Source organism: Dermacentor albipictus, chromosome 1 (assembly GCF_038994185.2).
Source record: "Dermacentor albipictus isolate Rhodes 1998 colony chromosome 1, USDA_Dalb.pri_finalv2, whole genome shotgun sequence".
Classification (NCBI taxonomy): Eukaryota; Metazoa; Arthropoda; class Arachnida; order Ixodida; family Ixodidae; genus Dermacentor; species Dermacentor albipictus.
The window spans coordinates 153,887,639-153,908,362 of record NC_091821.1 but is presented as its reverse complement, the minus strand read 5'-3'; the positions used below and the strand labels follow the sequence as shown (position 1 = coordinate 153,908,362).

General features: G+C 44.4%; 1 protein-coding gene across 5 annotated transcripts in view; it reads right to left on the bottom strand.

Annotated features, from left to right (window-relative positions):
- nvy (CBFA2/RUNX1 partner transcriptional co-repressor nervy) overlaps window positions 1-20,724 on the bottom strand; it is a 177,544-nt gene that overhangs the window by 25,802 nt on the left and 131,018 nt on the right. For all 5 annotated transcript variants that reach the window (XM_070527583.1, XM_070527581.1, XM_070527591.1 and 2 more), the window contains 3 exons: window positions 10,684-10,821; window positions 5,252-5,473; window positions 1,775-1,887 (listed from right to left, as the gene is read on the bottom strand). In XM_070527583.1, coding sequence (XP_070383684.1) covers window positions 1,775-1,887; window positions 5,252-5,473; window positions 10,684-10,821 — 473 coding nt within the window. The remainder of the gene's footprint in view (window positions 1-1,774; window positions 1,888-5,251; window positions 5,474-10,683; window positions 10,822-20,724) is intronic.

The following is a 20,724-nucleotide window of genomic DNA, read 5'->3' as shown; positions in this document are numbered from 1 at the left end:
ACTCTACAGAGCTCTCTTTCTCGGTTTTCTAAGATATAGTCTACCTGTGCTGACCAACACCTGCAAGACAAATATTTGTGTTCTGCAGGCAGCACAAGCTCAAGCACTCAGAGTCTGCCTTGGTTTGCCCAGATGCACCTCAACAGAGGCAACTATTGCGATTGCTCGGGACCATCCAATGCGAACTCACATTACGGTGGAAGCCCTGAGAACGCACATCAGACATTTTGCACGTGCCACCTATCACCACCTTGCAGCACTACCTTCGGACAGGCACCAATCATCATTCGCTAAAACTATCATCAAATACAACGACAAACTGCCATCGGGCTTCACCGCTGCATCTAAACCATCGATACCCCCTTGGTGTCTTATCAGCCCTACAGTCCATCTCAGTGTACCAGGAATCGGAAAAAAGTCTGAACTGTCGTCGCCTGTGCTCAAACAACTGTCTCTGCTTCTTCTGCACGAGAGGTACGCGGACAGGGAACACATTTATACCGATGGTTCCACAAACATCCAGTGTTCGTCCGGTGCTGTGGTTGTCCCAGCAAAAGCTATTACCATCAGCTTTAGGACTGACCACCCAACAACATCGACATCTGCTGAACTAGCTGCTCTTCGCGCTGCACTTCGTGTCGTCAATCGGGAGCCACCTCGGCAATGGTCAATCTTCAGCGATTCAAAGGCAACCCTACAATCTGTACTATCAGCTCTGCATCGCGGGCCATTCGAGCAGCTCGTATTCGATATTAGATGCCTACTCCATACATCACAGGAGAAAGGACACCATGTGACGTTTCAGTGGCTGCCAAGTCACTGCGGCGTCACTGGAAATGAAGACGCCGATAATGCCGCTCGGGCAGCTCTTGAAGACGCACAAGAAGAGGCCATACCGCTTTCACGATCCGACGCAGCTAGCAGACTTCGAGTGCTTGCACATGAGATCACGCTATCTCTATGGTGCACACCAAACAGCCAGACCACCCAGAGCAACCGTCAATACCACCTGCCCTCTTTGATGCATCTCTATATGCCATCTGGACTGCGTCGAAGAGAGGCGACCCTGCTTTATCGCTTATGGCTGGGGGTGGCTTTCACCAAATCTTACTCCTTCCGCATTGGAATAGCCGACAACGATCTCTGTAATGCCTGTCTTTGCGAGGAGACGCTGGAACATGTTCTGTGCGACTGTCCTGACTATAACGTTCAGCGACAGTCCCTGGCATCTGTTCTAGCGCGCCTTGACAGTAGACCATTGTCGCTCGACACGATTTTCACGTGCCGCCGACAGAAGATATCGCAGGTGAAGGCGACAAAGGGACTACTTCGGTTTTTGAAAGAGACGGGATTGGACAAGCGGCTGTGAGAGTAACGTCGCGTACCATGCCAGAATGATGGACTCCAACGGACGATGTGTGTGTGCTGTGATATGTGCTCTCTCTCCCTCTCCCCCTTCCCCATCTTTAATCTCCCCCATCCCTCTCCCATGTGTAGGGTAGCAAACCGGTTAAGCCATACTGGTTAACCTCCCTACCTTTCCTTCTCCACTTTTTGCTTCCTTCCTTCCTTGTTTTTGCATTGCTGCGAAAGCTTTTGTCGTTGTTGCACTCCTGATGATTTGCGATACTTTCTTTAGGAAACGGGGAATAGTAACCAGATTTTAGCATTCGGTTGTTGAGAAATCGTTTGGTTAGGTTGAAATACTCGAAGATACCAAATAGCTATTCGATTCATATTCGCCACTTGGAATGCAGCCTTCTTTCGTGCTTACCACAAGTCCCAGAATGAGGCCGTGAACCCGCTCTCCGACGTCTGGCGAAACGTCACTCGCAAATTGCTGCAGAGTTGTCAGGAACCTTTTCACTTTGCTTAGCTGCCGTGCTCCTGTAAGCAAAATAAAAATAAATAAATAAATAAATAAATAAATAAATATATATATATATATATATATATATATATATATATATATATATATATATATAATGAGAAGCCAACAAACACTGACACCAAGTACAACATAGGGGAAATTGCATGTGCTTAATAAATGAAATAAAGTAATGATTAGTTAGTGGAAATTAAAGTGGATGCAATTGCAATTTCCCCTATGTTGTACTTGGTGTCAGTGTTTGTTGGCTTCTCATTATATGACTAATAAATATCGGGTCCCTCGGTTAACCCCCTTTCTTCTCGTTTATTACATAACGAGGGTCTCGAATCCGGCAACATTGATGCCTTCAGGTAGCATATGTGGGTTTATTGACCAGTTGCCTTCACCCGAAAAGATCACGTTCTCGTGACGCCTGCGGCAAAAAAGACGTTCCACGTCCGCCGCCAAGGTCTGTGAGTGGGGGCGCTGGCTAACACTCCCAGGGTTCTACTAGTACACATAAATACCCAAGAAAGTGGATGGGGAAACGCCGCCGCGGTAGCTCAATTGGTAGAGCATCGCACGCGACATGCGAAGGTTGTGGGTTCGGTTCCCACCTGCGGCAAGTTGTTTTTTCATCCACTTTAATTTCCATTAACTAATCATTACTTTATTTCATTTATTAAGCACATGCAATTTCCCCTATGTTGTACTTGGTGTCAGTGTTTGTTGGCTTCTCATTATATGACTAATAAATATCGGGTCCCTCGGTTAACCCCCTTTCTTCTCGTATATATATATATATATATATATATATATATATATATATATATATATATATATATGAAATTGATTTATTAATTATAGGACAGGTTATAAAGAATAATAAATCTAACGAAGGAAATTATACAATTGCAAGGAGCAAATGCAGCAAACCTAAATGAACTAAACGAATTTGACAGTAACGGACAAAAATTTTACCCAAACATGCAATACAAACAACATCAATAAAAAAAGAATTTCAAAATATACATGACCATAAATGCAACAATAGAAACAACAAAAAGAACTTCGAAATATACATGACCAATAATAAAAAAGAAAGGTATCAGAACAGCGGAATATTTGAACTAGGAAAAAAAAAAAGAAGAAAAGAAGAAAAAAAGTTAACGTTAAATATTTTCTGTTAGAAGGAAATTCTTCAGATGTTTTTTTTAAATATGGATGTTGAACGTGAAGTTTTGACGCAAAGTGGTACGGAATTCCAAAATGAAAAAAGCTGAAAAATGAACTGATTGTTTCCATAGTTGGTGCGCACCTGAGGTAAAATGAGATTATTGTTTAAAGCAAATCTAGTGACATTAGCGTTTATCAGGCATGTATTAGGAATTATACATGCAGGAACTTGATTATTCAATAACTTAAAAATAAATATGCCCAAATTATACAACACAGTTTCTTTGACAGACAGAATGTTATTAGAGTGTAGCAATGGAAGAGCGCTAGTATTATAGGGACTAGACGTGACTATCCTACTTGTTTGGTTTTGCAAAGTTTGAAGTGAACTGAGGTGAGTAGTATATGTATTGCCCCAACATATTAACGAGTAGTTAATGTGTGAGTGTATAAAAGCGTAATATAGCGAGACAAGTGTAGCACGGTTAAAGAATTGGCGGGCTCTAATCAGTAACCGAATGCCGCAAGCAACTTTCTTTTTAATATTCTAGACATGATAATGAAACTTGAGGTTAGAGTCTAGTTCTACTCCTAAGAATGAGCAATGAGTGCTAGAAGGGATTAAATGGGAACCAAGATTCAGCAATGGAACTGAACAAGATAGTTTCTGGGGGGAATTAAATACAATAAACTTGGTTTTCGAGGGATTAAAACCAAGATTATTATTTATACACCAGTTTGTAACCTTAGCTAAGTCATTATTGAGTTTAGTAAAAATGACGAAATATTTTTATCGTAGTTAATAATGATTGTGTCCTCGGCGTAAAATACACAGTATGAGGATGTTAGACAGTCAGGCAGATCGTTATAGTAAATTAAAAATAATAAAAGTCCAAGAATAGAACCCTGTAATACTCCCAAGTTAGTAACCTTAGCTTCGGAAAAAAAAACATTAGACATTTTAACTATGTTATGTCTATCCTGCAGATAGGTTCGTAGTAACATTAGTGCTGGCCCAGTTATGCCTGTAGCTTCCAACTTTACAAACAAAATGTGATTGTTAATAGTGTCAAAAGCTTTCGCAAGATCAATAACAACTGAACCGGCAAAATACCCTTTATCAATAGCTTCCTCTAAGCGATCCGTTAGGGAGATAAGAGCAAGGTCGGTCGAATAGCCAGGACGAAAACCATACTGAGAATTGCAAAGAATATTAAATTTAGACAGGTAATTGGTTAATCGAGTAACAGTCAACTTTTCAATCACTTTACCAAAGAATGGCAGTATACATATTGGGCGGTAATTTGTTGGTAAAGAACGATCGCCTCTCTTAAAAACTGGAATTACCTTTGCTCGTTTCAGCTCAGATGGAAAAATGCCGGTCCTGAATATTAAATTGATACTAAAACATAAGACATCACATATGAGATGAGCAACTAGTTTGATGTTACTAGGATGAATATTATCAAGACCGGCACTGGTTACTTTCAGCGTGGGAATGACATCAATATATATATATATATATATATATATATATATATATATATATATATATATATATATATATATATATATATATATATATATATATATTCCCTGTCATATTTCCCTTCTTCCCTGTTCCCTGTCATATTTCTCGCATCTTTATTGTTTCGTTGTGAATGTTCGTTCTGTTACTGAACGACACTTAACGAATTACCAGCGTTAACATTTTAATCGCTTTTGTCCTTCAGCCGATTGGCTGATTCAACAGGGTTTTAATTTTTGGACTGCCAGCGGCGCCATAGAGGAGCGTTCCGCATTAATTTTTGGATACGCTACTCCGGCAACAATTAATACCTGGTAATATTACGCGGGAGTAACAGGTCGCTATACATGCTCGAGTCCATTTTCGTGACTTCTCGCACTTCCCGATGGATGCAATGCGTCTCCGGTGCTTGTGCGCAATAAAAAATTCAATTCGAATCTGGCATACTACGCGCCCAAAAACCCACGATCCAATTATGAGGTGCCCCGTACAGTTGGGGACTCCTGATTAATTCTGACGCCATGGGGTTTTTCTAACGTGCACCTAATGCATGGTACACGTGAGCATCTTTGCATCCCCACCCTTCCCAGACCATTCCCCAGACCATTGTATAAGCAGTGGATTTGAGCGCTGACTGCATGCCCGGTCGAAGTGGCGTTCTTGAAAGGTTCGCTTACCGAGCACAACGCCGGAAGGAGCCTCCACGAGGCCGCTGACAGAAGCGATGTTGGCCGAGCCCCCGGACACGTTGGAGGCGGCCGTCGACGAAGAGACGCCCGTGGAACCGGACCCATGGTTCGAGTCTGATGGCGGTGACAGCGACCGCACCGCCGCAGGATTCGGGCACACGGGCACCGGGTTGCCCGCGTTGCAAGGCGGCGAGTGAGCTCCGTTGACGCCTGCACAGCAGGGGAGCAGCTTGAAAGCCGCTGCCATAGGCACCTGGCGGTAGGCGACTGCTTGCATGGCCGTGTCACGCCTTTAGGCGAGGAAAGTTTCGACCTCTATGTCGTTTCTTACGAGTAAAGTTTCTCTTTATCGTGGCGTAGAATGGCATGGCCTGTGACAAGACGAATATGGCTACTACTGAATAAATAAATCTTTTTTTTTCTTTTTTTTATGCAGAAAGAATGAAAAAGAAACTCTTTATAACAGAGAATGGAGACAAAATCTTCATGGCCATACGCCTAGCATATACTCCATATGACGCGCATGATGCATAAAGTGGCCATTTACGTACAGACACGAAGTATACTGCATCCGTCATATCTGGCTCGAACACGTCCAAAGCTACATTTTGCTTCTGCTGGGCATGAAGCACGGAGATTTCTCGTTGGGGCGCCTTGAATGTGCTAGCTTAACGCGGCTTCCTTCCTAAGCATATGACATTTGCTCCTTAGGGCCTGCATTTCTCCTTAACTGCAATTCAGTTAATCCGCTAGAGAGCTGTCTTCATTGTTCAACCTAAAGCTGACGGTGGCTGTACACGAACACAACGTACAGTACGTAACGTACACAAGCACAATGAACTGAACTTGTGCACAAGCGCTATGAAAGTACGAAAGCATAGTGAATTGAAGCAACGTTGAGACTTCGAGCTTTTGTTCTTAGCACAGCCGTTCAGGTGGATGCCTCAAAAGCAAGAGCATTCTTTCAACCACAAAGGAAGGAACTCTTGTAGCCAGTTGAGTGACCTCGTCCACTATGTATCCTGCGTATGCGTTCAAGATGAGAGCCTCTCTGCATCACGCCTCAATGTAACTGACAGAAGCAGGCTTCATAGTAAGTGATAGACGGCAAACGCCTTATCGTAAGTTGATAGAAGGTAAGCTTTAGGGAAATCAACGGCGCAAAACAGACGCATAAAAAAAAGTAAGACGGGTTCCATCAGGCGCCATGATAACCTCTCTATAGCACCTCCTGTTATTTATAAATATGCGTTTTCTAATCGAGTAACAGTCAACTTTTCAATCACTTTACCAAAGAATGGCAGTATACATATTGGGCGGTAATTTGTTGGTAAAGAACGATCGCCTCTCTTAAAAACTGGAATTACCTTTGCTCGTTTCAGCTCTACACCACGTAAGATCGGGTGTGCCACAAGGCGCTGCTTTATCGCCTCTACTTTTCCTCATCTACATCAATGACTTACCTGCTAACATGAATTATGGTTATTTGCAGAGGTAAAATTGTGCACGTCCTTTTAAGAAGTGCTCAACCCAGGAAAGCAAGCTATTTGGGATTCAGACAGATGCGAGTTCTTGAAGTAGGTGATTGTGAGCACTTCTTTCAATCTGCGAATTGCAGATATAGTGAGCTTGCAAGACATATGGACTTGGAACGAATTCTGAGGATGGCACCGCTTTCGAAATATGCGCCGTCAAACTTACGGTAAAAAAACTGTTGTTCCACTTACGTTTTAAGAAAACGCTCTTAAAAGCGTTGAAGTGCAAAATTGGCTGAAAGACCGATGCACTTCGTCGGACGCAATAAAAATTATTATGTTGAAAGTGTCGTAGTCCTGAAAATTCGTTTTAAGTCGATATGCCTTGCACGCTCACCAGCTGCAATTGGTAGGTTGAAAAATGTGCCGTTATGTAATTTATTAAAAGGTTAATTATCTTATTATGTTAATTACTCAATTAAGCATTTTGATTTCTTTTAGAAGCGGTGGTCGCCTAATCGTGTAATTTAGTTCAAGGGTTAGAAATGTTCTGTCCGCCACAGGCACTTTTTTAAAATTTGGTGCATGATGGTGACGATGATTTATTGACATCCCATTTGAAAGGGGGTGGTGACAAATAGTCAACTAGCCTGCTTGAGTTAATCAGGTATGCTATACCTGCTTTTTGTATACATTTTTACATTTTTACATTTGTAGCAGCTTTGTGTGCAACTTCTAAACTTTTTTTCTCTTCCGCAAGGTGGTAACAAATTTATTGAGATTCTGTTCAGTTATGATCTGGCAGGCCCGTGTCCTAGGATGGCCCCTCACGAGGGGCGACCCTTTCGGCCCAGGCAACAAGGGCTTTTTGTAGTTTTTCATCCGGCGTTCTGAGCAGATCCTCCCACGTCTGTTCTGAGGGAGCTGGCAGGAGCGACCTGGGAGGGGGTAACCCCTCGCACCCCCAAAGAATGTGATTTTGGGTAGCCAATGTTTGATTTGTGCAGTTTTTACATATTGGGTTCCATTGTCCGTTGGTAATTATGGCCAGCCAATGTGGGCTGGGGAACGACTTAGTTTGGATTCGACGCAGGATCGAGGCTTGCGCTCGCGTGAGGCTTGCGTTTGGATCTCTTCCGCAAAACTTCTCTATCTACCTTGTATCGCTACCTATGCCTGTTACGGATCCGGTGGTAGCATTGTCTTCTCAGCTTTTTTTCCACCAACTCTCAAAACGTCCTTGCAGCAGGCACATGCCTCAGCTTGTTGCGAATATTTCCTCGGTTATGTTTTTGTCCTTAAGCAACACTCTCGAGCCTCAAATAACAAGGCACTGCCCTTTGCGTTGTCGCACAGTTTTTCCATTCTAGTTTCCTGCTTCTCATTCTTGTATATCTCCATGGTCATTTTCTTTTTCCATTCTTATTGTATCCACTTCGCTGCCTGTTTCTCTCACTTCCTTTCTGTTGACTCTTGGTTGTCTGTTAACACCTTCAGTTACCCTGTATACTTGGTTGCCAACTTGCTTGACCTCTTCCTCCATTCTGTGTCCACGCTTTTCAGGCACAGATGCTTGTGCACTTTAGCCGCCTATCTATTTTGATCCACGTTCCTGAGTCTTTCTTCAAAACAAATTTTGCTCCGCGCTTCTCTGACTTCAAAAGAGGCTCAAACCATGTCACCCTGCACTGCCTCATTTGTGGTTTTGCCGCGGACTCCCAAAGCCATCCGGCCTACCAATCTTTCATTAACTTATGACCCCGACAAAGTATCCGACTTCAAGCATAGAATGGCATTTGCGAACGTTAGCGCTGGCGCCATTACTCCTTTACAGATTCCACGCCCTGCAACATATCTATTGTGGCCCCAAAGGGCTGTATGTTTCATTATTGCTCTATTCCACATACCCTTTGTTTTCAGATCATCTTGGTGGGTGCTTGAGTAAGTCTTTCCTTCCTTTATGTATACGCCGAGGTATTTATATTGCTTGACTATGGGTATGACTTGCTGTTTAACAGATACCACGTAATTCTTCGTCTCTTCATTGAAGATCATCATTCTATTTAATGAAGTGCTAAAGTGCGATGAGGTATTGCTTGACTGTGGGTAAGACTTGCTGTTGAACTGGTACAACGTAATTACTCGTCTCTTCGTTAAAGATCACAAATCATTCATTAATGTTAAGCTAGAAAAAAACAACACACCCGGTATAACAATTCACGGCAACAATGTGCCGAGCATTGAGTGCGCTGTCGATGTCGGTCTGTCATGCCTGTTTGTACACTGCAAGCGAAGGACATATTAAAGAACGCACTCTTCAGTGCTTAAAAAAATATTTGGGTAGTTTACAACACGGCTACTTCGTTTCAGACCGAGAAATGGTCGTGGAAGCTGCAAACACGCTTCCCGCCAAAGTACGGGTGCGAGTTTAGGCATGCAGTCAGGATTTTCTACGGCTCACGAGCGGCACCTGCTCGAACGAAGATCGCGAAATGAGCGCAGCTGGCTCTTACTGTCGCGCGCTCGGAAATAATACACAAATAATTAAATAAATAAAAACAAAATGTCGCTATCTAAGAAGCCGACTTATACTGCAAGGAACAGCTGCAGCTTGAAGACGAAAATAAAAATTATTGACTTCGTTTTCCCTTATCCACGATCGCTCTGAAGAGGGGTTCGCTCACGCTTCTGAGCAACAACACAATATGTTTCGAGGAACAGCTGTGGGAGCGCTCGAGTGACTTGTACATTAACGTCGATTCGCTTCACGACTTCTTTTTTTTCAGTTTTTTCAAAATGCCTACACGACAGCTAACCAATGACCATGAAATCACCCAAAGCCTGCCGACGAATTGAGTTGCTTTGGTTGGTTCGAGTGACGATGATCAGCGAAAACTGAAAACTCAACTGGCAAGGCGACAGAGAATTTGCCATACGCCGAAGCCGCTAGCGTATAGCTTAGTTTTGTTTATTCGGCTCATTATTATCTACCGTGAGCTTCACATGCAAATGCGCTAATTCCTAAATGTAACTAGCATGTATAATAAATATATACAGCATAAAAAGCCTTCCCTTTTTATTGTTTGAAAGATGGGAGTCTACTTCTAGGTATATTATATTCTAGCATATTTCTATCCGAAGGCGCAATTTCTTTTTATTTTTAGGTGATAATTTCATTATGTTGTTCACACGAATAATTACCGGTTTACTGGCGGCTATCAACTTGACAGTCCACCTGCTTTTCTTGTAATAACCTATTGAATTCAGCATCTCATGATTCATGATTGTTTCTTTTTGTTGTTGTTGTTGAGGTTGAAAATTACTGCACGCAAATACAGGCGCAACTATAGCGGCGCTGTTATCATAAGATATATGACAACGCAATAAGTACCAACCATTACAGTAAGTTCACGTTCAGGAGCCTTGCCAAGTGGCGACGACCTACCTACAATAAAACGCAAATAAACTTAACGTAATTGTTGAAAATTTTACGCTTCAGAGGAAGAGTGACATGTAAAATGCCACTGACACCCCCTGAATCTCTGCGGTATGCTTTCTTTAATGTTCTAGAGCGTAGCTATGACATTTCGTATGTTTGTACGAACTGAATATTTGCTCAAATAGTATCTTATGAAGGTGTACGTATATTTTATTTTTCGGCAGCGCAGTATAACTGATGATTGTGTTACCTTGAAATTTCTACCAATAATTGTTCTTGATGATAAATTAACAGTACGCTGCTTACTAGCGCATACAAGCGTGCGGAGTAGGTTCGAAAACTGCGCGTAAATGGAAGTTTATCCACCGAAATGACATTGGCATCCACCGCTTCAGCCAGTGGCTCCAAAGTGCTGAAAAGTTGGCTCCCATGGCATCTAGCAAAGTGGGCTGCTCCTCCTGCGACATTGCGCTTTTATTAAACGCGCGTGAAAATCAAACGCTCACCTTGCATAGAGGAGACCTTGGGCAACTGTGTCGGGCTCAAAGGTTTGATGTCCTGAGGTGAGTCCGGCATTTTGCAGCCCTGATGCTGCGACGATGAACCGCCACTGCCCAGAGATGGCGTGGTGGTTGCGGCCAGATCTGCGAACATAAGAGGAGACAATGGTTGAACGTGAACGGCAGATGGCTTTTGGTTGACAAAGTGTCATCAGGCTGACTGCATCAAACGAAACTCTGACGCATCATGAATTCCATCCATGCGGTGGCTTGCTGTATGCACGCTTCAGAAGGCGTACCCAACCAATCAAATACAAACGCACTCATGGAAATGGAGCTTGCTCTCTTTTTACGTTTTGTTGCGGAAAACGCAACATCTGCGAAACTGATGTTGAATTTTTTTTTAACTTAGCAGTATTCCGCAATGTCTGAAGTATTCAGATTAGAGGCTACGGTGGTAAATGACTCAGTCAACAGCAGGAAATATCGATAAGGATAACACGTACTTAGCTCACTGACAACTAAACATGCTATATATATATATATATATATATATATATATATATATATATATATATATATATATATATATATATATATATATATATATATATATATATATATATATATATATATATATATATATATATATATATATATATATATATATATATATATATATTCCTCACACTGATGGCTTTTACAGGACATTGCGAGAGCAGGTTTAGGATGAGAAATGAAGCACACAGCTAAAGAATTTTATGTTACAAGCCGCGCATATCACTGCCGAGGTTGTTTCACAATCCGCCTCTTTCATTTTGCTGTGCTGCCCTCTGCCGCACGCCGCTGAAAACGTTTTGGAAGGGCCCCGGGGCTTTCGCCGGTAGATTTGTGTACCTGCGCCCACGTTGAGTGCGCGTCGGTTGTGCGTTTCGTGGATCGCGGATCATTATTAATGGCTTCTTCGGGACAGCATGTCGTTCCTGATGCCATGTAGCACTCAATGACTACTGGGTGAGTAGGCCTGAGTGCGCTGTTATGAAAACAGTGCAGCCGATAAAGGCACGCTGAGTTCCGTTTGGCGGCACGGCTGCCTTGGATTTTGTCACTGATTTCTGCACTTGGACATCACTTTTTGTATTCTTTTTACACATTATTTAGACGTTTCACATATTCAAAAAGGTCTTCGCGCGCAACCTTCTGCGTCGGATTTATTAAAGCGGTGCACTTGTTTACATCGACATCTACAGCCGCGGGTCGTTGTTATCGTCAAACATTGTGGACCTTCGCTGATATAAAATAGTGTCAAAATGTAGCAAAACATGCATATCTGCGCATATGTGCCATGTTGTTACACCCCGAGACGAGTCAATATGAGCGGCCGAACTTAAACAACGGCAACTGTGGTCCAGATATATTTCGGGCTGTTCACCCATTCTCGCTTTTCTTTAACTCCATCATACTTACAGTTTTAGCGTGCCATAGAGCATTATTAGAAAAAACTGTGCTCGCATAAGTGCTCATTTGTAGGCCACGTTGTTTTCTCACGAAAACGCGCGGATGCCATCGCTCACACGGCTTTGGTATAAATGAGCGAGGCAGTTGTTTATGCTGCTGTATACCGAATACGCCGTCTCTTGTTTGCCGCTTGACGCAGAGGCAAACAGTGCATCTCTGAAATTGAGAAATGTGTCTGCGAAGCAACACGTATAGGCCCACCCATATACGTAGCGAATGGGGCCGACAGCCTACAGGTACAGTGACTTACAGATGTTGGCACAGCGCTGTTTCGCCGCTTACCGCTTATTGTGTACGCGTCGTGCGAAGTGAAGTGTTGCTGATTTCAAATCGCTAAGGCCAGAACTGAACTATAAAAACAGTTTCATTCGACCTAACTGCTTACATTTCAGTTTAGGTCCGCCGGTAGCGAGTGCACAAACTCGACGGCGCCAGGTTAACCTTCGCTGAACAGGATCGACATTGGCTCAAACTTGATGGGCACGGCTTGAGAGGGTCAAAGCTTGTGTATTTCAACTTGGTAGGCATGCTTGATTCATTTTGAGCACGATTAAAGCGAAGACGCTGTCGCTATTGTGTTGTCGGTTCGACGACCGATCGCGCGGGGTTCGGTCGAACGATGGTCGGCACGCTGATTTTGCCGGTGCCTTCAACAAGAAAGCCCGTCGCAGTACAACTCGCGCTCGTCGGTTACGTCATTGTCGACCTGGTATGATAAAAAGGTTTCAGTGACGCACAATAGTCGGTAAATCATTGGAGTGAGCGTCTTGTCGGTCTCGTATCGAGGCAGTGTTGCCGCGCGAATACGTGCAGTCAGGAACGCGCTGCCACCACCAGCGAATGAGGACCGACGCTACAAAAAGACTTCGTCAGCAACGTGATGTACTTAAGTACTGCCCAAGTGTAACGCACGGGTTTTTCGTTAAAATAGCGGGCCATTCATGAAAGGCGGCAACTACCTGGCTCACGGTACAGTCCGGACAAGTCGGACGATGCCCTGGCCCCTTTATCTTTTAAAGTGGAGATGCGGTCTTACGTAACGCACGTTTTCGGCACCGCACCGACGTCGAGCTACCAGTGGAACTCCAACGCGGTACACGGCACGAGTATGTGCTGCAGTGCGCATCGGCGCATTTTTTTTTTTAATGAGCTTCCGCGTTATCAGGCCGCCCGGCCACGCGCGCGACCCTTCCAAAACGTTTCGCGACTAATCCGCTAGGGCAGGGCGCATGCGCCGTCGCGCTATGAAAGAGGCGGATTCCGTGGCTTCCGGGAAAAGCCTATTTGAAAGAACCCACGTGCGGTCTAAACAGCACAATGTTTAAAGTGTTAGTGCTTCGTGCTATGTACGATGTACAGATTTATTTCATATTTATTTCAGAGAATTACATGAATTATTACAATCTTTGCACACACAGTAGGAGGTGCCATGGTTCAAGAACCGTAGCTTAGAAACCTTGAAGAAACGTCGACATTATCTGGCAGACATAGGGATTATTGAGGTACGTGCTGGTAGCATGATAACGCACGCGCACGTCTACCGCCTGTGTTACAACAACTCGGATGAAAAGCGGTGAACGACAAGGGTGAGGTGTGACAGCCACAGCTGCTATAAACGAGCCTAATCACACTCGTGGTGAGGAGACCACATCACTGAAGCATATTCGAATATTAAAGACTGAGTCTGGATTTGGCTTCTAAAATTTAGCGTTGACGCGAACTCGATGGTGAATTCCAAAAGCTGTGTGTTCGTGGAAAATCCGGCGTTTCTGAGCGTTTCTTTCCAGGGTAACAGTTATCATCTTTGCCTATGCCTCCGCCCCGTTGCCAGACTAAACGCCGCACGCAACAGCCGCGCCACATAAGGGATGAGCTTTGCGCCGATGCACACTCTCTTGAATTCGTAATCATGCGAACGACAATTAAAATTTGGAGTCGGATATCTCAGAGCTATTCCAGCTGATCTCAGAGATATTCCAGCTGATGCTCTGTAGAAACATGACTGCCTCTAACTTTCAACACAAACATACCCACTTACTGCAGACAACAAAAAGTTCATTAATAAATTTTAGTTAATTGGAATTCTGACAGCGATAATTATCATCTTACTTTGTGTCCCCCTGGCCACATAATTTATTTGCACAGGTGGTCTTCACGTGCCTCCCAGTGCCTAATTTTAAGAAAACAATAAAGCTTAATTCTGAACACTCGGTATATGCTCGATATTTGTTGAACTATCGACTGGTGCTTGAGAACGTTCAGACTGAAATAATCAGATCTGTGTTTGGTGCCTGTGACGGTTATCACAAATAATCGGTTGGCTACAATATCACAAAGCAACTGGCTCCTTCTAGTAGCTGCATACCTAAAACGATATGACAGATGCGACACGTTGCACATGGAAGCCACTGCACTGCGACAGAGAATTCAACATTGACTGTGCCGCTATAACGCTGTGAGCGAATTGCGAGTATGCGGAAGCACCGCCCCGAGGCGGTGCCACGCATTTCGGTAAGGGTTGTATATATACTGCTGGAGCCAAAACAAAACTTATGCACGTACTTCGAGAATATTTACCATTAGAACAACCAGCTGAGATCTAGCGTACTTAAAGTTAAAGAGAAAGAAGAAAAAAAAAGTCCCACCGATTAAACAAGGCGGCTTCAAAACAAGCCTTTCAAGCCTTGCCACTTTGAGGGGGAAAGCAACAACAACAACAACAACAACAACAACAATAATAGTAATACAGTGCATGCGATCCTAGCTCGCTGAATAACGAGTCGGAGACCATAGATGGTAAACAACAGATGTTAAACAAAAAGACGCACGTTATTCACTGTCGGATCGATTGTAGCTGTTTGTCTTGCCTCCGCAGGCATCACGCTGAAGAACTAACTGTTCGCAGCAGTCACATGCGCGAGGACATCGCTGTATCCTCCATTCGCGACGAAACGGCCGACGTGGGCTGTTCTCTTTGAAGCTTGGTTTTCAACGTTGCTTGTTCGCGACTAAGTAACCCTTACAATAGACTGGTATTTCCGAAGCGCACTGAGAAGGAATTCGGAGGATCTCGCATATACAAACCACCTGCGCGAAGAACAAATGCCGTGTCAGTGCTCTTATCAGCCGACGATGCACTGTGAAGCCTGCGGCTGTCACACACTTCACACGTTATACGCGAATGATAGAAAACGCGCCACGCTCCTTCGTGCTCCTAATAAGAGTGCGCACTGCTCGCATGTGAGCCGAAGTGACAACGCTGACATCGAGCGAAAGAGAACCGATCTCTCTCGCGACTGCAATGTGCGCCTCTTCGCTAAAAGAGCGAAAAGATTGTTCTTGGTCTGCTCACATTTGGGCAAGATCAAAGGCTTAATTCGCAGGCTGTTCGTCCTCACAGGAACTGCGCCTCACAGGCCGACGACCTTCGCTAATAATTAATACGCTATCACGTTTGACCGGCGCCTGTACGTACACAAACCTTTCTAGCTTATTCGCTTTTCTAGCTTATTCGCTGCAAGCGAAGCTTTGACCTGGCGTGTGGTAGCTGACATTCAGCTAAAGAGATGATGTATAAACTCCCTTCTGTGCCGCATGACATTAGCGGTGATAACGTCCCGCGCGTGAAAGTATAGGATGGCAACAATGAAGCTTGAGTGCTTTTTGGAAATATAAAAACACCCGCCGTGGTTGCTTGTGTTGACTATGGTGTTGGGCCGCTAAGCACGAGGTCGCGGGGTCGAATGCCGGGGGCCACGTTTCGATGGGGGCGCGATGCGAGAACACCCGTGTACGTAGATTTAGGTGCACGTTAAAGAACCCCAGGTGGTCCAAATTTCCGGAGTCCGCCACTACGGCGTGCCTCATGTTCAGATCGTGGTTTTGGCACGTAAAACCCCATTATTTAAACATAAAAAGGTTTTTTAGGCGCAACTTACCAACTAATCACCCCAAATAATTAGCACGTTAATGCATGCACAAAATGAAAAAAAAGAAAGACAAAGAAATAAAATGGTTGTTCAACGTGTCTACGTATATTGGAAAGTATAAGAATTTTCTTCCAGCAATCGTATCTCATTATTTATTTATTAGTTTGATTTATTTACTTTACATTTTACTCTGTCATGTACACATTTATTTTGAAGCTCGTTGGCTATGAGATCCTAGGTAGCCTCCTAGCAATTCATCATATGGCCGTCTTATTTCCTCTGGCAGCCGATACCGAAGACAGCCAGGCCAGGACTACTTGCGGAACCCAAATAGCGCTGCCCCGGTGGAGTGCTCGCTCTTGACCTAAACTGAAAAGACGGGGGAGCATAGCCGACCTGGACCCGATCACGAGCACAGACGGGACATCGAGCGGTAAAGCGGGTGGCTGCCGCCGAAGGAGCCCTCCTTATGGCCGCGAGCGTTATAGGGTCGCGTCGATCTATGGTTTCCCACTACGAGCACGGGGTACCCAGGTATGGGTTCCCTGTACAATATCTCGACATATTTTGTTTTTCCCTCTACCATAAGTGAAACTCCGCGGAGGTCTGAAACGCGCTCTTTCCTTAAAATATTCCTAAATAGATGACGGAGGCTGTCCTCCGACATCTAAACTAGTAGGTTCACCGATTTGCGTTTAAAAAAAAAGAAAAGAAAAAAGAAAAAAACAACTCGTCGTGCAACTAAACACCGAAATACGCGAATGTCTTTCTCATTTTCGGCGCAAGCAATCCGTGAGAAAACTGTATTTCCTGGCAGCATAAAGATGCAACTCATGAATCGAGCAGGGCGCTCTGCATATCTCTGTTGGACTTGCGGAGTGCAGCTGCTCCTATGGATGCTCCTAAAACATCTGTGAGCAATAGTATACATATACGCGCGCTCTTATTGCTTTGCCGCAGTCAATTTATTAACGTCCTTCGCAGTTTTATCAATGCTCTCTGCCACGGAGAAAAAAAAAACCTAGTCGGAGAATACCTAAGGACGTGCACATTTTACGTCGTTTGCAACCGTTCAATTACAGTACTGTTCGAGGTGCTTGATGCCGACATGGGCTGAATTGAACGATGCGCAAGCTACTCCATGTACCAAGCACCAGACGTTTTTTTAGGGTTCATGTACTGTCTTGAAAACCGTACCGAAGAGATGGTAGGGTCAATCTGGAGTCATCATCAATGGCTGGGCCCGCATTCAAGAAAAGTCTGCTGCGTTTCCAACGATTGCGGTGACAAATTGCTTCGATAAGAGGGAACGGATATCGCCAGGTAAAGAAAGAGAGAGAGATAAGACATCAAAGAAAGGCAGGAAGGTTAACCAAGCTGAGCCCGGTAGGCTACCCTGCACTGGGGGAGGGGAAAAGGGGATTGGAATTCCGTAGTTCAATGGTGCGTGGAAAAAAAACTACATTTAAATGTGTTAGTGCGAACAAAAAGTGGTTTCAGGTTATGTTCACCAAAACTGGGAGTCGAAGACTGTTTAGCAACTTGCAAGTATTCCCAATTTATAGTCGACCCAAAGAGTTAATGATATTGTACATTAATTTCAGTGAATTCGATTTCCCGACGATCAGAGAGCGGAGCTAAATTCAATGAAGGAAGGGCAGAGGACGGGAAGAAGTATCCGTCGAATCTGCTGTATATAAAGTGTACAGCCTTTTTTTGTGTGTCGCCTCAATTTCTTTTATATGGCAGGGAGGGTACGGGCACCAGACAACTGAAGCATACTCTAGTATGGGCCGGATTAGCGTTTTGTATTATATAAGTTTGGTCTCTTTTGGGGCAGATGGAGTGGTACGTTGCACATATCCTAGTTTTAGTGCTTTGTTGGCTACCGTCTAAACACGGTGGGAGCAAGACAGAATACTTGTGAAGACACCTAAATATTTATAGTTGGATACCCTGTTTAAAGGTGAGTTATTGTGTGGATAATCAAGAAATGAAGGTGTAGTCCTGTTTCTAAATGACGTAAAAACGGTTTTTGAAAAGTTACGTTCATTTGCCATGTCTCACACCAGGCGCAAAACAGGGTGAATGAATTGTTAAAGCGTATGTGTTCCTCGGTGTTTCAGTTACATCGTAAAGGGTACAGTCGTCGGTGTATAGGCAGATTTTAGAAGGCAGATTATTTGGTAGGTCATTTACGTAGATGAGGAATAACAGAGGACCTAGAACTCAACCCTGGGGGACACCGAAAGAAACTCGGCTATTTTGCAGGTTCTGCTGAATTAAAAGCTACGAACTCGGTAGCTATGGAGATTCCAGCTCTATAGAAACTTGATGTCACTCTTCATTGGAATCAACCTGAATTTCAGACAAGCTTTCAGCTAAGAGGAAGTGTGAAGAGTCCAGTGATTCAAGATATATATATATATATATATATATATATATATATATATATATATATATATATATATATATATATATATATATATATATATATATATATATATATATATATATATATATATATATATGTGTGTATATATGCGCACACTGCATCTGTGCTTGGAGTGAGAAACTTCCCCTGATATGAGCAAACATTGAGCAAACAGCATAAATTACTTATCATCATGCCTTTTCCCAGCTTCACTGATACTGGTCTTATGAATACTAACGACACTATGTTCGTCACAAACTATAATCTGCTGTTTTCCAAAAGTCAAAGGTCAAGACATCGACAATTTCAGCCGCATAACAGCAACTATAGGAAGCGCCACCGCAAAAACGGAACGTGCGTCAAGGAAGCAATAAAGGAAGACATGTCCCGAATGGGCGAATCACAGCTGAGTCTTCTGCCGCTTTCTGTGGCGCGGCTACTGTGGCTGAGCTACCGCCCATCATGTCTCCAACTCGTTGCGACCCTTTCTGCCCTCGCCATGTACTCCGTCATGCATTGCGAGCAGTTGCCGGAATGCTTTCGCAAGGTTGTATACGTCCGTAGCTATCATCATCCTTCTTTTTCTCCTCTAACCTTTTCGCATTCAATATGGCCCGACAAAAGGAGAAAGGCATAACTTTTGAACTGTCCACGCTGCCCGCAGAGTCCGAGCCCGTATTGCAGCCGAATGCTCGCAAATCTGTGGGCGTTAAGGTTCACTCAAGGCGCACTCCAACCGCGGTCCGTGAGACTACGTAGATCAGCGTTCACCTTCAAGCCAATGAACCAGAGAGGGAAAGAAAGTAAGGAGAGGAAAGGCGGGGAGTCCAACCAGACGAGCGTCCGGTTTACTACCCTACATTGGGGGTAAAGGAAAGGAGAAACAAAGAGGAAAGAGGGAAGAGTGAACACTGTGTGCGCAGCGAAGCGCTGTGGCGCCAAGCCAGGTCCCACAGCTGGCCATGTGCGCTGAAATCATCTGTGATGACTTCAATGGCCAGTGAACGTTGGTAGAATGGGAGGCTGCGGGTAAGCTTATGCGAGACTTGCAAACACTGGATTAAGAACATCTAGCACTTGCACTACACTTCCCACTAACGGGGTATGCAGCTTGCTCAAAAGTATGCGAAGGTTATTCATGAGGGCTCGAAGCATCACAACGATTTGCCAGTCTTTTTCGGGCATTTTGTCGGGATTCAGCGCTGTGCACTCTACTGCTGTGCGTTGTATCGTTTGAAGTGGCTGTGGTATTGGCTATGGCATCGGCTGTGGTTTCAGCTGTGGTTTCAGCTGTGGCTGCGCCTGTTGCTTTGTTAGCGCCAGGTCAAGCTTCAGTATTGTTGTTCTTCGGCGCGACCTTGTAGTCAGAGTTAGGCTCTATACTCCGCCAGGCCTATGGGGCAGGGGCGGATGAGTCGACATGGCGCACTCTCCACAGAGGCAACGGCGTTCTTTGTAGTCCGACGGCGTCGGGAGCGTCGCTTTCTAAATGCCGCAACAGCTTACGCACGAGACGAACGGTCCCTCGTCACGCGCTTCAAGATCGCCTCTTCATTGTTCATTTCTGGGCAGTCCTTCCAGAAGGCATCATGGGACCCAAAGCAATTTGGGCATTTAGGAACCGTGGCTGCACAGGAGTCTGCAGCGTGCGGCGCTGCGCAGCGCGAGCAAATGCTCGTGTTTTCGCACACGGCGTTTGTGCACGTGTCCTAGCCTCATGCAGTTGCGTCATTGGAGTGGCCTTGGAACAAGTTGTAGCAAGCTGGCCCACCATGACGTGTTAGGGAATAGATTCGTCCTTGAAAATTACCTTCACACAGCGGCATGTGCCGAAGCGAGACTCATGAGTTATGGCGACACCCTCAATAGCTGGCTTCACTATAATTGACAAGTCCGCGCTCGAGACGGGGACGTCGAACGCTGTCGTATAGAGTACCGCACGTTGTGAAAACGATGCCTCACACACAGCAGGATGATGTAAACTGTAGAAGGGGAAGGACTGAGGACGTGCAAGAAACATGACGGTCAGTTATATATACTTTCCACGAGACACTTTATCAGGGTGGTCAATGTTCTTGCCGCGTTACCCTCCGTCCGCCGCAAAAGTAAGCGAAAGTTAGCCCAAGCCCAAGCAAGCTATCTTGAAGGGGCACTAGAAAGAAATGT